Source organism: Gymnoscopelus braueri (assembly GCF_963280865.1).
Source record: "Gymnoscopelus braueri genome assembly, chromosome: 3".
Lineage (NCBI taxonomy): Eukaryota > Metazoa > Chordata > Actinopteri > Myctophiformes > Myctophidae > Gymnoscopelus > Gymnoscopelus braueri.
In genome coordinates, this window is record NC_137612.1 from 43,682,414 (window position 1) to 43,700,818 (window position 18,405).

Here is an 18,405-nt window from a genome sequence, read left to right on the forward strand (position 1 = left end):
GAGGGAAACAATACATTAATGAGAACCATGGCAGTTACAATACATCATTAAAATGCTCTTATATCAGGTTGGGGGTAGACAATGTCCGTAGGCGACCGGGGGTTTCACGCAACATAATTTGGTAACCAGCTTGATGAACCCAACATCAGGGCTGTTGGTCAATGATATAGATCCAGGCAAAGGCGAAACAGCAGCGCAGTATTCCTCCTCACCAAGCCCTGGAGATACAAGCAGCAGTATTAGCCTACTGTTAAATACTTGCTTCAACTCAATGGCACCATGAAACATACAGATGCAACCTACCACTCAGTCAAGGGCAGAGTGCACAGTGTCACAATGCCTGCGGACACACTTTAGCTCTTTGCATGGTGAAGTTACACACCCACAGCATGGAGTAGACTGCATGGTGAAGTTACACACCCACAGCATGGAGTAGACAACCCAAGGGGGACGTGCTCTCCGTGGAGAGACGGACATTTTCAGACCGGGACTAAAACGACATAAAACAACCGGTCAAGTTCATGACCATAAATTATATGCACTACAACAAAAGAACAAATTGTGAGACATACCTCCGATGATGATAACAGGACAACAAAGCTGAAGCCCAACAGGCCAGCTTTGATTGAAGACATAATTGTCAGAGGACTCGCACACGCCGTGGACAAGCGTGGCTTGCTGAAGCCCAACGGGCCAACTTGAGGAAACGCACACCCACGAGAGGAGACACCTTGCGCAGACAGAGAGTGTGCTGCTTAAATACTGGTAGCCTACCAATCAGCCCACTGATGAGTGGGCGGAGGATGGGCAAAGTGTGAGACAACGCTACATATGCTAATTTATACATGATATATTTAGTTTGCTAAAAGATACAATCAAATCAATACAGAACACAACACAACAGCAGCAAAGACTGCTAGTTTCACCTTGCTGGCTCAACAGAGACACGGTGATGATGGGACTGTTTACCTCCTGGTATAGCAAACTTGCAATGGTTACTGGTCCAACTGTACTGGTTCAACAAGAGGCAGATTTCACGTGGTCCAAGAAAGAACATGGCTTCAATGCCGTGTTTTGTGATCCAAAGGTAGACACAAAAGTAAACAGTCGGAACGTAACATTCATGGAGTCTTCAGCATTCAGTGTTGCCAGATCTTGTGAGAGAAATAAGCAACCAGGTCTATGAAAACAAGCCCAAAAGAAAATACCTTGGCCAAGAGCACTTTAAACCTAGACATGGGCTATTTGAAATTTGCCGATCTACAAGCTCACAACGCGTAACGGTGTGACGCATTGTGAGCTTGTAGATCTGCTATTTTCCAAAAAATCTTGAGGGGAAAAAAGTGCAAAATGTGAAATATTTTTTAAACATTTTAACAACACATATTTGGTAGGGTCTCCCTGGCAAATATGTTGGCGTGCAGTGCACAGATGAGGGTCTGTGGAAAAGTACATGAACATGTTTGAGAACCACTGGTTTAAACAACAATCAAAACATTTGGAAACGAGCCCAAATATCAACTACATTTTAGAAACCAGCCGCTTATAATAAGCAGACATGGCAACACTGCAGAACACTGGAAAGCATGCTTGTTGTTGTTATAGATCACACCCCCAAGCAGCCTCTCCTCCCCACAAGGAGGGGCAGTGCACCAAAGCATTTAGGCCGTGGGCCGAGTGCTCCAATTCTGACTTTCATTGATCCCCACTCAGGAACTGCATTCTTTTTTCAGGGTAGTCATATAAAATTCTTATAAGTACTGTAAGGAATGTTTCCAGCTTCGATTCGTGCACCAGAATGAAAGAGACCGATTGTAAAAAATGCACTTTTAAACAGGCAAATATGCAGGGCTACTAAGAATCTCCATGGCAACCAGGAAGAAAACATTCTGCAAAACCGAAACTTCTGGTCCAAAAAGACTACAATTATAGATTTATATATAAAAAAAAATGAGAATATAGATTTTCATAACGAACTTGCAACAGCTATACCATAGGCTACTAATAGTTCATTAATAACTATTAGTATGGTTTTGCAGAATGTTTTCTTATGGTTGCCATGGAGATTCTTAGTAGCCCTGCATGTTTGCCTGTTTAAAATACCATTTTTTTTAACATTCTCTTGACCAATAAAGAGCACATTTCAAGAGCATGTAAGACTAGAAAAGGTAGCCAAATAAATGGTTTGTATCAAATGCAGTCTATTACACTGAGGTTCAATAAACCTACGCACTACCAGTAACCTTGAATTCGACATTGCGAATTTCATGGATATATTCTGAACACTTTGCATCTCAACATTTGTACTAAAAAGAAGTACTTGAACTGCATCAAAAAGCATATATTCAGTAGGGTATGGTAACCAGTAGAGGTAGTACAAAAAGTTACTTTTTTAGAGTGATTTATTCAAAGTTAAGATATTACATAGTATCACATTGCAGCAGCAAACTGTGGCATTGATGGATGACATGCCATGAGGTCCTTGTCTGTGGCCCAGCTACATTACTTCATATACGTACATTTTCTGCATTTGAGTGGATATCAGATCAGCCTTGAACTTCCCCTATAACAACTAGGACAGATGTTCTATAACATAGCATGTGTCATAGACGCACTGTGAGGAAAACTGGCACCTGAAGTTCACTCGAATGCATTGAAGTCAATGAGAGCAGTTTCTATCAGCTTATGAATATATTTTTATAATTTCTACACAATCATTAACACATAGATCTTCATAATCATGTCGACCCATCTCTCAGACTGCAAACGTGACACACAATCCACTCTTCTTCAAACATGTCACAATAATTTCCCAGATCCAGTTGTTTGTCACCTCTTGCACCTCTGCAATTGAGCCACTCCATACAGCCTGCAACACACAAACATCATTTGTGGTTATTGCACACAAACATAAGATAGAGATAACAAACACAGTACAAAATAACAAATGCAGCATGAGTGCACACACACTTACTGACAGACAAATGTAATTTAACCCAACTAAATACATTAACAACTGGTAACTTTAGCTTAGAACTTGTCAAGAGAGAAAGAACAAATCACCAACCGTAACTATAATCTAAACACCAACTTTGACAACGGATGCACAGTGATGAGATCTTAACAGAAATTATACGAGATGGGAATCAATAAAATAATGAGGCAAAATAGTGTAGCAGAGCCAATTTATGATAGCGAGATATTTATGAAGGGGTACATATTGATTGGTCACTGCTTAATAGTATCTTAAGTATTTGCAGCAGTTGTTAAAACAAAATTTGCATCTGCAAACCATCCTGTTGTTGACAACACTAACGTTATAATGATATAATAGTGATGCTTAATATCATAATGTGCCGTCATCAACATGGCTCATTCTATTGTCTACATCCATTGTATACATTTTCATAAGAATAAGTCCAACAATCATCCCAAAACAAATATTACCTCTACCTCTGTTGTTTTCTTGATTCCATCTGAGCTGTATTTCCTGGTTCTGCTTTTCAAGTGGTACGAAGAACGTGATTGGCCAACTGAATTGCACAATACAGTAGGCGAGCTTTGATTGGTTTATACTTCACATGGGGTTGCCAGGTTTTTGAAAATAAGTAATGTTTAGTTAGTGATATTATATCTAAGTTTTATTATTCTGGTGCAACTTTTCAGGTTGGAAACATTTGATAATGTGTTCTTAAACAATTAATCTACACAATACTAAAAAAATAGCCAGTTCCTTGATGGGGATCAACCAACACAAAAACTAAAGCAGATAGAGGCACTCGGCCCACGGCCTAATTATGGTCATTGAAGTAATGCAGCAGTCAAGTAAAACCCTTGTCAAACACACAGACTTCATTATTTTTCTGGCCATAGGGTGCAAATTTAAAATGTTGCTACTGTTTACTACAAATATTATTAACATTGAGTGACTGTAAGTTCTTCCAGGGGTGAAATGCTCCTTTAAACTATTTTGAAATCTTAAACATGCACACACTACACAATTTAAAAAATCGGGGGCATCTCACACTACAAGATTCTATCCAGATTCTCAGGCTTGCACTCTTAAACAAGCCAACCAGCTTAAAGTGCGCAATGAAACTCAGAAACAGTGTTGCCATGTCCGCTTATTATAAGAGACTTTGGGCTTGTTTTTCTGAGTTGCTTGTACATTTTGGTTGTTGCGGGTTGCGTTTTTTTTTGGTTTATTTGTTTTGTTGCTTATTTGGCCTTGTTTCTTAATGTTGTGTACACCAGTGGTTTAAACAACACATACCCCCATTCTGAAAATATGTTGTGCCATAGACCGGTAGACCCCCATACACGATTTGTGTGGATTTGGAAAATATTCCACAATTTTCACTTTTTTTCAAGATTTCAAGCTTTTCAAATATGCAATGTATTTGTATGGGTTTAAAGTGCTTATGAGGCCTATAATGTTGCTTTTGTTGGGCTTGTTTTCATAGATCTGTTGCTTATTCCTCCCACAAAATCTGGCAACATTTCAGACAGGCTGCTCACATACAAACAGCTCGCTCGCGCACTCTCTCTCTCTGTATTCCTCTCAAATAAACATCCCCCCTCGAGCTCAGCACGCTCGCTCACTCTCATTCTGTTTTATAATAATGTTTAACTTAATACAGGTGTTATAAAGACAAAGTCCAAGACTACCAAGAGAGACCGCCAGGCACGCTCCCAAAGCGCGTGCATGAGCGCACCCTCAGGCACGGAACGGGAGCGCGGACGCACCTGTCAATCATAAGTAACGCTGTGCTGCGGGGACGAGCTTTTTCATCGTGACCAGAGGAGTTTGTTTACTGCGACGGACCCTTTCTGTTATTATACTCCTTTCTACCATCCATTCCTTTTCCTGTGTGCGTCATTGAACAACTGTAAGTTGTGCTTTATGTTTGCTGTATGTTTCACCCAGTGATGAGCTGTGGATTTTTGAACTAGGGGGGCTATATTTTCTGACGTCACGTGCACGCGCACGTGCACGCATGTGCACATAGCCAATCAGCTCAGTGCTAGTTGAAATACTGTATTCAACATGTGATTTTTAATGTTATTATATCTTATTATTTAGTTGCATTGTTAATTTGTTGTTTTTATTTTTGTTTCAATTAATTAATTATTTTATTTTCCTTTTAGTTTTATATAAAAGCCCTTTACATAGACTCACCCACACATAAGTACTTAAAATAATCAGACAACTTGTCTTTGTCTTGTCTCAGAGAACTGGGTCCTCTTCTAAGCGATCCCCTTCACACTCTGCAGTGCAGAGACTGTTGTCTCTCATTGTGAGAGGAATGTAACACATTCAATTCAAGTCCATGGCTTTTTTCGAGTAGCCTAATGTTATGCAAAGCAGCCAGGTAGACGCTATTGAGAACGGCTCGCCGCTGACGGCGTGAACCTTGAGAGGCTATTGTTTAAACTTTAAGGTGTTAAGACCGCAGCTGACGGTGCGTGCTCGCGCGTGCATGTGGAGCTCCCAGCCCCCCAGCCAGCGCCAGAACTAAGGGGTCGCCGACCCCCCATAGCACCCCCTACAGCTGGTTTCACCGTTATTATTGTTGGTGTATCTGTTTAGGGTAATTTTGTGCCATTGTTTGATGTTTGTTCCTCGCAGAGTGATCGCAGCTCCTTTCACACAGAAGCTTAGCCATCAACTGCTTCAAAAGCAGTTATTTTGCTATTAGGAGAAAAGCTGCGTTTGGGTCCGCTTCTACGTTTTGACCGTGACAGGTGTTTTCTGGGCTCCATTATGAGTACATTGAACATTTCAAGCTCAAGGTGATTTTTTTTCATATTTTTTTTCAGACGCAGACTTTCATTGCTAAAACGATAGTGGGGGAAAAAGGGGCAGACAGAGAAGGACAGAAGGCAGAAGAAACGAAACTGTTAGCCAGCCACGTCGTTTTTTTTTCTTTCTTTTTTTCTTTTTTACAAATCTTTATTTATAATCTCATGAAATACAATACAATACATACACAAACAAAGTTATCAATACATCTATAACTATAACAACTATAACAACATCAGAGCTATACTACTATATAACAACTATAGAGCCTATAACAACATCAGAGCCAGGGGGATTTACTAACAGAAAACATTAAAGAGTGAACACATAAAGACAGTTCTTGCAACTTTCTTATTTTTTGTGTCATAAATAGTTTTAATGTGCTGGCTTCAATCTCAAATACAATGAATGGGGGTTTAGAATGACTACATTTGGATTTATGTATATGAAATTTAGCTAGAATAACGATCAAATTAATTATGAATACCTCATTTGTCTTATTATTATTATTATTATTATTATTGAATCCAAACAGTACATTTTGCCAGTAAAGACTAAAGTCAGAGTCAACATTATCAACAATATACAGAGATGCATCCTTCCAAAATGTGTTAGTGTGGGTACAATTCCAAAATAAGTGCATCATTGTCTCTGGGTACATTTCTCAATGATAGTTCACACAGATGTCTATCTTGAACTTAAGAAGATAATGACTTGTAGGATAATACCTATGCAGGATTTAAAACGAAACCTCCCTCACTTTATTTGTAAGAAGATATTTCTATGGAAGATTCCAAATAACTTTCCAGTTCAAGCTATCAACACGATCTGGACCAATAGGATACCACATAAGGTGTACTAATAATATTTTTCTGGAATAAAGCCTGTATGTTACAGTTTTTTTATTTTTTTATCAGGTGACAGGCAGACACTACCCACTGGAGTTTCCACAGGGTCAAGTAATGGTGCGTCATCTGATCTTACTGTCCCTTTATTAAGGAGCAACAAAATTCCAGAATGAATAGCATCCATCACTGTTGCATACTCCTTAGGGGTAATAGGAATGCCACAAGTTCTAAGAAACTCAGAGTAACTTAACAGTACCCCATTACCATCAAGTAACTGATTTACCATCAAGTAACTGATTTTTTTGATAATATTATTGTTAAACCAGTTATGATAACATAAAGATCTATTTTTAAACAATGCACCTATTATTCCAGATGTAGCATTTATGGGGGGAAAAAATGTGTGTTTATATATCAAATACCATGCCAACAACATTTGTTTATGATATTTTGACAGATTTGAGGTAAGTTTCTCTATTGTATACAAAAGTACACATTTAAGGCCTCCAAACTTAGAGAAGATATAGTTTGGTATAAAGTTCCAAATCGAAGTAGGATTATTAAGGAACTGCTTAATCCAATTAACTTTAAAGGTATTATCAAGAATAGTAAAGTTAAGCCCACCAGTATCATAAGTATTCATAACAACAGAGTTCTTCACATAATGAGTCTTATTCCTCCATATAAAATGTAATAGTAATTTGTAATTTGTCAATTGTACTACTTATCTGCTTATTGACAAACAATGGCTGCATACTGTAAGTGAGGGATATTCCTTCTGCCTTTGTCAATAGCACTTGCCCCTTTTATGATAAATCTCTTTGTAGCCACTGATTAAGCTTTTTCCTTGTTTTCTCAACAATTGAGTTAAAATTTTCAGCACAATGTGTCTTTTCATTCTGAACAATGGTTATTCCCAAATAAGTAACCTTTTCTTTAATCAGAATATTACATACATGAGTAACATTACATTCTTTGAGAGAAAAGCGCTCACATTTCTTCAAGTTCAAACAAAGCCCAGATGCTTCAGAAAAGGATTCAATTAACTGGATATCAATTGGCACTTGACATGAATTGTTTAGGAACAATGTAGTGACATCAGCAAGTTGACTAATTATGATCTCTCTGTCTGCAATAGATGGCCCTTTTAACATACTGTTTTTGATATGGTTATTAAGAAGTTGTGCAAAGACTGAACAGATATGCGGAGGGCGGGGCACCCCTGCCTAATCCCACGTTTTGAATCGAATCTTGGTGATGTACCACTTTTCAGTCTAATGGAGCTATTACCATTGACATTGTTTTACAGAAAAACTCACCAAACCCACATTTCTCGGGACGAGCCTGATGTTATTGGAAATATGTATTTTTCTCATAAAACCTTATTGAGTTTCATCAATGAGTGGGTCCAAAACAGCTTTTATTTGTGTAGCAATTATTAGGGAAAAAATGTGTAGTGATTGTTCAATAACGAAATAGGCCGGCAATTGTCAATAAAAAGAGTGTCCTTTTTGGGCTTGGGGATTAAAGTAATTAGACCTTGCGTGAGTGAGGGAGGAAGAGTTCCTTTCTCAATACTTTCCAAAACTACATTAAGTAGAATAGGAGCTAGCTTTTCTGTAAACGCCTGGTAAAATTCCGCAGATAGGCCATCAACTCCAGGAGACATATTCATTTTAAAATGTTCAATTGCAGAAGTAATTTCTTTTAAGGTTACATTCTCATCACACAGCTTAGCCTCATCTTGATGAATTGGAGTAATATTGTTAAGAGAATTCAAAAATTAAGAGAGACTGCTGACAATACTTGGACTTCAAATACAAATCACCATAACATTTTGAGCAGTAATCAGCTATTGTTTTAGGATCATCAGTCACAGTGTCATTACTATTAAGCTGATGGATTATATTAGCCCTATTCCATGATATTTTTCTAAATTGAAAAAGTAAGCAGGATTCTGCTTGATAAGTCAATAACGACAACCTTCTTATTTGTATTCGTAAACTTTACTCAGTTTAACTTCAGGCAACACAACAACATACTGGCCACCGCCATTTCACATAATAGACTGACTACATGAGCCCGCGCATACAGCAATGCTCGCTGGGAGGTACCGTAAACACCGTAATAGAGGTGGCTGAACCGTAGATACCATAATAAAGCGCAATGCAAAAATAGAACATTTACAATCTCCCACTTTTCTTTTCTTATTTCTTTTTTAACAGAAAAGGTCAATGTCTATTAATGTCCATAAGCATATGAAAGTAAGAACATGGTGACCAACACAAAACTGTCCAAAAAAGTTCACAAACTGAATAGTCTCTATTCCAGTTTCCATACTCCAACACTGAGTGCCTTTAGGAGCTGAAGTGCGGATGCACCTCGTTTTGTTAAGCAGTCAGCGAGCTGCTCTCCTGTAGGTGCCCACAGTATCTGTTGGATTCTTTTGCTTTGAAGAAGTTCCTTGATGCCACTTATTTCAAGGCGGAGTCTTTTCTCTGTCACTGATTTAGTAGACTTGATGGCATCTGCAAGGGAGTGGTTATCAGTGACACACAATATTGGTAAGACATGCTGCGTTACATTCCCTGTGGTAAGTTCTGCATGCAGGTCAGATAGAGAAATGGCACTGTCAACAGCATCTGCAAGGGCAAGAGTTTCTCCAGCAAGAGTGCTTCGGACGACTCTCCTGATCTTTTTTGACTGCCAATAAACAGGTGAGAATCTTCCTTCCTCACCCATCAGCATAATGAGATGTCCCCCTTGAGTGCCTCCATCTGGAAGGTTTCCCAGTGAGGCATCACAGAACACTACTAGCTTCAGAGAACTGTCTTTTCCCAGGTTCTGAAACTTCAGTGTCACTTGTTCTGATTTCAACTTTCTCACCACCTTGTTTGTGTCATGTAAAGTCTGCACAGTAGCATGTTTTATGTTAGCTGCAAGGACACATGTATCAAACATAACATCAGGTCTACTTTGTCTGGCAACCCACAGAAGTTGACCTATCTTTGATCTGAGGTCATCAGTTTCACTTTCAGTCAGAGGAGCATCCCGAATCATGACTCTGGAGGTGTTTATTTGAATTGGCTGGAGATTCTGTATGTAATTGTCTTGATGCATACATGTTACTCCATTTGCAGTGACATACTCCATGCCTACATAGCGAAAACTGTCATGTTCTTCTCTGCCCACTTGAAAGGCAGATTGCAGGTGAGGAATTACTGTTGTTGCAAAAGTGTGTGAACCACCCCAGATAAAATCATCAACATGACAGGCAAGCACCCCAGACACATTACAATCTTTATCCAACCAATAAAAAATGGCAGGGTCAACTTTTGACATCTTTCCTCCAGTTTGCAACATTGTTTCTTTAACTCTATTGTACCAGTACAGTGATGCGTCATTTAGTCCATAAACACATTTATTCAGCTTCCACAGAATTCCCTCACGCTTAGCTTCAGGTGGTGGACGGACATATATGTCTCGTGATAGCTCATTTCCTTGAAGGAATGCTGACTTAATGTCCATAGAGTGGGGTGTCCATTGGTTTTGACATATCACTGACATGAGTAGCCTAAGAGACTCTGAGGCACATGTTGGCGAGTCTTTTGGGAGATCTTTTGTGTTTAGCTCTTCAAATCCTCTTGCCACTAGCCTTGCTTTTGGGACTATGCCGTCTGCCGTGTCTTTGAGTGTGCACACCCATCTTGTGGAAATGCACTTCTGTCCCATGTTTTTTACTTCATTGAATACTCCATGTTTCTCCCAGTTACTGATTTCAGTGAGTTTAGCTGATTCAAATGACACATCCTTTGTAACAAGTACATCCTCGTGATGTCTGTCAGATGGCTGTTCCACCCTGTCCAATGATTCAATCTGCAGTGTGTCAACCTGTGAAAGGTCAGCTGACCTTGTTGTGCCAGTGAGGGTAACTGGCTCAGTGTACTCCAGATTGTACCAGTCCTTGTTTTTTCCAGTCGCCTTTCCTGCTCGACCTAGCACTTTCGCTGTGTGTGAAATTCCAGTGTCTCTTTCCACATACTTAATGAATTGTCCTGCCTTTAGATTCATGCTACAGTCTGTTCTTATGATAGGAGGTTGTCGGTTGGATGGATCATTATCATGCTCATTGTTGTCTCTGTCGTTATTAGAGCCCCCTGCAGCATTCTCTGTGTCAGGCACACTGTCCACATCCCCAGATACAGTATTAGGTGGATCTACAACATTGTCCATGTCACATTCTGCTGCATTAAGTTCTGTCTGACTTTCTTGGCTGTCACCAGATTCGTCAGTGTAGTGATCTTTGGCCTTGCGTAGTCTACAGTGATGCACCCGGACATAGGTGCCTCCATGTCTAACGAATATCACCACCCCGTCTCGTCCAATTACCACCCCAGGGCCTTTCCATTCATTGCAGTCCATTCTTTTGTAGTACACTTTATCTCCAGTTTCGTACTGTTCATCTGTGGGACGAAGCTGTGTGCGCAGAGCTCTCCTGATTCTCTCAGAGCATTCTGCCTCAGTAAACGCTGTCCTTGCTTCATGTAAAGCTGAAATGTGCTGTCCTAACCATTTACTCATGGTGGTGCCTTCCAGAGCAGGTGGTTTATCAACCAGAACAGAAGGTAGGTTCGGATTTTGTCCAAACACTAGCTGGTATGGACTAAATCCATGTACATTGTGCATTGTATTCTTTGCCATCAAGGCCCAATCTAGGGCTGCTTTCCAGTCACATCCATTGCTTTTCTTTACCTTTAATACAACCTCTGTAAGGGTCTGGTTATGTCTTTCTATCAATCCATTACTCCATGGGCTGTATGCAGCAGTGGTTTTGACTTCAATGTTAAAGTTCTCAGCCATGTCTCTCATTTCCTCATTGTTGAATTCACCTCCATTATCAAAAACAATCTTAGATGGGGCTCCATGAACACTCACCCAGGAATGAATAAAGTGCCTCACAATTTCACTGGATTTTTTTGTGGTCACAATGCTACCAGCACTGAACCTGGTGAAGTGATCAATCATGTGGAGGTACCACACATTTGGTTCTAGCTCATGCAGATCCATTGCAACAGTTTCATTGTATGTTGAAGCCATTGGTAGACCAACCGATGGCTTTGGCTTAGGTTTGTTGTACTTGAGACATATTTCACAGCTGCTTACAATGTCTTTCAGAATAGCAATGCTCTCATCATCATTACTTCCAGCACTAATCAGTAATTTTTTAAGTTTATCAACTGAGGCATGTCCAAACTGTTTGTGAAGTTTCACCAAGACTTTGTGTTTTTCATCTTTACTCATGCCATCGGTTATGGCCAGAACCTCATCAGCTTGGGGTTCATTCTCACGAGTGGCTGTGCAATCTCTGTCTATTATGCTGACACAATAGTGTCCTGAGGAGGTAATCTCAAGAGGTACTGGTTTCTGAAACATTGTGGCTTTATCATTCTCAATGTCAAGCACTGCTTTTGCCCTCTTAAGTGACGTTTTGCTTAGTAGTAAAGGAATGTCCACTGGGACCACCTCAGTCTCTATGTGGCACCTGGTTTGGCCTATCTTAGCTGGGATTTTTACTTTTTTTATAGAATGAACAACTTGCCCATCACCAAACTTGAAAGCTCTTCTACTCTGTGTATTTTCCATTTTTTTCTTGTCACTCTCCTTCAGTGTATGAATGTAACTGTCCAGCCACTTTTCACCACAGACTGTTCTAGTGCATGCAGTGTCAATTACAGCTGAACCCAAAGCCTCTACCATGAATATTTCAGAATCAGATACTGACTCTTTAGAAAACAATGTAATGTTGCACTCTTCAATTTTTTCAATTTGTTCTGCCTCTGCATTTTCCTCTGTCAGTTTAACATGCTCAGCCTTATTTGGGCAGTCCTTAACCCAGTGGAATGTACTCTGACAAATCGCACACTTTGTTCTTCTGCCATACCTGTCTACTGGATTTGTGCCAGTCAGTGGCCTCACTTGGTTAGTTTGGGAACGAAAATCTGGTGTGTTTGAGCTGCCCAATGGCGCCCTCCCGTGGTTGGGTTGGGAACGAAATCTGTTTCCGTCTTTTCTTTGATCCAGATAGAAAACAGCTTCTTCTTGACGCACTTTAATTCCCCCGCTGCGTGTGGGCGACACAGTCTTGTCTCCAAAAATCCTCTTTAGAGCTGACTTCATGTTTGCAAATGTAAGAGTTTAACAGGCTGTAAGCGCAAGCTGTTTATCTTTAACATCAAGAGTGGCTGTATCCAACAACTTGAAAGCTAAAACAGCGTCGGGTAGGACCATGTCAAATTTGCGCATTTTGTTGTACCTCTGTTCAAAAGTAACGATGTAGTCCGCCATGGAAACGTCATTTTCTCTCCGGATCTTGTCAAAGTCCGTGTATGCATCATATGCTCGGTCCTTTTCTTCTTTTAAGAATACATTATCCAATGCTTCAACAAGCGTCTTCATCCCATCATCTTTATTCAAATCATCTGCAGGTATTTCCAAAGCTGTATCTCTAGCTCTTCCCGTCAGTGATAGAGCAACAGCCAAAGCTTGTTTCTTCTTATCCAGTTCGGTAACACGTTTCCACATTTCAATCTCATTTTTCCAGCTCTCATAGGACTTCTTTTCTTCAAACGCAGGGGGAACTCTGTAGTTAGCGTTGTTAGCCATCCTCTGCTACCATTGATAAGTCAATAACGACAACCTTCTTATTTGTATTCGTATACTTTACTCAGTTTAACTTCAGGCAACACAACAACATACTGGCCACCGACATTTCACATAATAGACTGACTACATGAGCCCGCGCATACAGCAATGCTCGCTGGGAGGTACCGTAAACACCGTAATAGAGGTGGCTGAACCGTAGATACCATAATAAAGCGCAATGCAAAAATAGAACATTTACACTGCTCTCCTTCCTCTATCCACCTTTTCCTTTTTAGCCAGCCATGTCTCTGAGCGGCGAAGTGTGCCTGGTAACGGGGGCGTGTGGATTCCTGGGACAGAGGCTTGTCAAGCTCCTGCTGGAGGAAGAGAGACTGGCAGAGATCCGTCTCCTGGACAGACAAGTAACACTTGAACATGTCAAGACTCTGGAAGGTAAATAAATGTAATTAATAAAAACACTTTTTTTCAATTATCATTCACTAACCATGGAACTAACTAACCATTAAGACCGGGAAAGCATCTGTGTCATTTTAGATTTACAATCATTTTAACCACTTTAACAATATTTTATACTTTGGCTATTAAAAAACAGCTCACAGCTCATCACTTCGTGCGCTGCAAACTAGTAGATCTGCTATTTCTTTAAAGCAAACATTTTTTAACTCAAATCTTTCAACAAAATATGTTGAGATGGGGGTCCGCGGCCAATTACATAATTGTGGGTGTCCTTGACATGAAAAGGTGTGAGTACTACTGATATAGCAACATACATTTTTCAGAAAACTGTTAGGATTTAGAAGACATTTGTAGAATCGGCCTCAGGTCTTAATGGGTTAACTAACTAACCTTAACCTCAGGTCCATTTGTTCACTCTCAGAATTAAGGGGGTCCTTGAAATATAAACAAAAGTTTGAGAACCACTGGAGTAATAGTGCTGATTTGATGTGTTTGTCAGACTGTACGGTGGAGACCAAGGTGAAAGTGTTTGAAGGAGACATCAGAGACAGTGATATACTGAGGAGAGCATGTCGGGGAGCGTCCATCGTCTTTCACGTTGCGGCTCTCATTGAAACAGATGCTGTGGACGACAGCGAGCTCTACGGGGTCAACGTAAAAGGTAATACTTTAGACCATTGGTTCTCAAAGTGGGGTACGGGGGGACCCCCAGGGGTCCTTGGGGGGGTACCAGGGGTACCCCCAAAATGAGCTAATATAGTGTCAAAATCATTTTAACCACTTTAACCATATTTTATACTTTGGCTATTAAAAACTAGCTGATGCTCATAGCTCATCTGCTATTTTTGAAAAATTGTGAAAATGTATGCAAATCTTTGAATATATATTTTTAAAGAATTTTTTTTACTAAAATCTTTGCTTCTGGGTGTCCCTCGTAAACCATTTTTGAGATGGGGGTCCGCGGCTAAATACATATCAATTTGGGGTTTCTTGACATGAAAAGGTTTGAGAACCACTGGTTTAGGCCTGTCTGAAAATGCTACAACGTTGAGTCGTTTCCATTCATCTGTATTAACACAGCTGTATGAAATGAACAGAAATTTCATATTTCCATCTTTATTCCCACATTATAACCACTTTTCAACCTACTACTAATTACTAGTTACTAATTTGGGCAAAACATATAAAAAATGTTGAAAGTTTTTCCAAAAACGTCAAACATTTTCAGAAATCATGAAAATAGATCATTTTAATTCATATATATGTATATTTTTTTAGATCTTTGGTACCGGATACTGTCATGTTTTTCTTAGCATAGGTAGAGTGGCTTGGGAAACTGAAGGTCCCAGTTCGATCCCGGGCTCCCCCTGAGATAGTATCGAAGTGTCCTTGAGCACCCCCAATTGAGCAGGGTGGTGTCTTGCACGGTTTCCTCCGCCGTGTGTGCGTGTGCGTGTGCGTGTGCGTGTGCGTGTGCGTGTGCGTGTGTGTGTGTGTGAGAGAATGGGTGAATGTAATGCACATTGTAAAGTGCTTTGAATGAAGGCGCTAAATAAATGCACCATTTGCCATTTACTCAAACATTACAGAATTTACCTGCCAATGTAGTTCCTAAAATGCACACTGGCATCAAGAGTCCTCTTCATGATCAAATTCTAGTTTGAAATGCAGCACTTTAAAGGAACTGCTTTTCCAGGCATATTACATGAGTCCCAGGCCCTCTTGTGGTGTTTAGGGGTAATGAACTGTATTAGGATTTACAGTACTGCACAACAGTGGTTCTCAGTATTTTTAATGTCAAGGACCACCAAATTAATATGTATTTGGCCACGGACCCCCAGCTGAAAATACTTTGAACCAGGGATCTCCATACAAGAGTAATGTTGTTAAAAAACATAAATATTTCATGCGTTTTGAGCTTGTAGATCAGCTATTTTCAAATAGCCTATGTGGGCTATAGATGGGGTTAAAGTGGTTAACGGACTTTGATGCTATATTAACTCATTTTGCTGGGGACCCCCTGGAACACCCTCAAGGACCCCTGGTGGTCCTGGGACCCCACTTTGAGAAGCACTGCTGTACAGTATGTGATGCTCTATGTTGAAACTTATTGTGTGTGGCGAAGTGTGATCAGTTGTACTTGAAATACAGTCACTGATTCTAAGGTAATAAACAGGGGTGAGAAAAAGAGGGAAAGTCCGCGCACCGTTTGAGCTCCCAGTGTTTCGATCGTAGCCGGTCTTCATCAGGTCTTTCAAGACCTGATGAAGACCGGCTACGGTCGAAACGTTGCCTAACAAATAAAAAGACTCTTCCACTGGGAGCTCAAACGGTGTGCGGACTTCCCCTCTTTTTCTCATGTACGTATTGTTGTCCAGCACTCGATGAACTGTTTTAGGATGTGCGTGCTTACCCCTCGTTCCTAATAAACAGGGGTGCACATAACTTTTTTGATCTAGTTCTCAGGGGAGCACCTGGAGATGTTACTTGGTGCTCACCAAATACATTTTGCCGCGACCCGTCTCGCAGGGTGGATAAAAGAGGGATACATGGATGGATGTTTTCATAACTAAAGATGAATTAACAAATTATGATGTGTGTTAGTCTGTAGAATCAGTAGTGTAGGTGAGGATGTGCGCAAAATATGGTGTGAGGTTGTTATATGCAAAACAAAAGAAACAAATGCAAAATCGAATGACTGCACTTTAAGCATGAAAGTCTGTTCTTTAAACACACTGAAATCAACTGAATGTCTGTTCTTTAAACACTGAAATCAACTAACTGACGGCTCTTTAAGCACTGACTGTTCTTTAAGCAACAGTATGATTCATTGCAGCAAGGTCTAAAAGCAATACCGAACATTCATAACTGCGATGCAGTATTTCTACGTCGTAGTATTGCTACTTTTACTTAAGTAAAACATTGGAGTGCTTCTTCCACCACTGATGTAAATATGTTCCACTCTTGCCAGTTCAGTAACAGCAGCTGGCCATGGTGATATAAAGGATGCGTCTCTACTATGAATAGCTGAGAAAAACATTGTACGCATGAGAGTATTACATACTGTACTACTAACTATTATCTAAAGCAGAGGCTTCCAAATATTTTCATGCCATTTGAGGCTTTAACAACACCGTTCTGAAGCATATATTAAGTACTAGAATGTTGTTATGAGCAAGCATATATACTCAACTGACTACTTACACATGTTACCCACTGGTTCATTACAATAACATCAAATGAGCACAGCTCAATACATAAATAGTAGAAATCCTCATGAGAAAGTTAAATGATATGGTGAATATAATTATTAAAGTTCCATTTTCACCTTCAGGATATTTATCTTATTGAATTACATGTTTTGAAAGCTTTCATATCAGTAATATTCAGAATGTATAGGCTAATTGTATATAGACCCCTTAACAGACGACGTCACACAAACTTCAACCCATTCCAGTATATCCCACAGCCCGCAAACTTTGTTGCTGAAACCCCATCCAGACAGCCTGCTTATGCCTGCCGTAATAAAGCTGATCATGGGAGGTCTAATATCTATCCCTGGACCGCTGGCGTAGTGGTCCAGGCACCTAAGCTCTAGAGTAGCCTGACAGCACGTCACAGGTTCGAGTCCCGATTCCAACAACCTTTGCTGCATGTCACCTTCCATCTCTCCCCATTTCGTGTCAGCCTACTATCCTATCCTATTAAAAAAGGCATAAATACTGTGTGTGTGTTCCAAAGTCACAGAGAGTGTTTTTCATGTCCAGCCACACAGCTATTGCTTGAGGCCTGCATACAAGCGAACGTCGTCTCCTTCATCTACACCAGCAGCATCGTGGTGGCGGGACCCAACTCCAACGGCGACCCCGTCATCGGCGGCGACGAGGACACGGCCTACACGTGCTCCCTGAAGGTCCCATACAGCAGGACCAAGAAGGAGGCGGAGCAGCTCACCCTGCAGGCTCACGGCGAGGTTCTCCAGAACGGAGGCCGGCTGGCCACCTGCGCCCTCAGGCCCATGTACATCTTCGGAGAGGGCTGCCGCTTCCTCCGCGGCCACATGGTGGACGGGATCCGAAACCAACACGTCCTATACAGAATGTCGGCCCCGGAGGCCCACGTGAATCCGGTGTACGTGGGTAACGTCGCGTTGGCGCATCTCCAGGCGGCCCGCGGGCTTAGAGATGCCCAGAAAAGATCCAGGATAGGGGGTAATTTTTACTACATCGCCGACGACACGCCGCCGGTCAGCTACTACGACTTCAATCACGTCATGATGTCACCGCTGGGATTCCGAATCCAAGACAAGCACAGGCTGCCCCTCCCACTCCTCTACCTGATCTGCTTCCTGTTGGAGGCGATGCGCGTGCTGCTCAGCCCCTTTGTGCGTTTTGTCCCGCCCCTGAATCGTCAACTCCTAGTCATGCTGAACACCCCCTTCAGCTTCTCCTACCAGAAGGCTGGTAGGGACCTGGGGTACGCCCCCAAATTCACCTGGGAGGAGGCCCACAGGCGCACCATGGACTGGCTAGCCTCCGAGTTACCCAAGGAAAGGGAGAAAATATGGGCTAAAGCCTGATTATTGTTCCGTAGTACAGCAGTGTCCCCTGCCTCAAAGAGCAGATCTACAAGCTT

General features: G+C 41.0%; 1 protein-coding gene across 1 annotated transcript; it reads left to right on the top strand.

The window, feature by feature from the left end:
• Positions 1 to 4,803: 4,803 nt before the first annotated feature.
• LOC308082214 (3 beta-hydroxysteroid dehydrogenase/Delta 5-->4-isomerase type 3-like) lies at positions 4,804 to 18,364 on the top strand. The gene is made up of 4 exons (XM_080423892.1): positions 4,804 to 4,889; positions 13,590 to 13,746; positions 14,270 to 14,431; positions 17,538 to 18,364. The coding sequence occupies exons 2-4, from the start codon at positions 13,596 to 13,598 to the stop codon at positions 18,347 to 18,349; spliced, it is 1,125 nt and encodes a 374-aa protein (XP_080280018.1). The 5' UTR covers positions 4,804 to 4,889; positions 13,590 to 13,595; the 3' UTR covers positions 18,350 to 18,364.
• Positions 18,365 to 18,405: the final 41 nt, after the last annotated feature.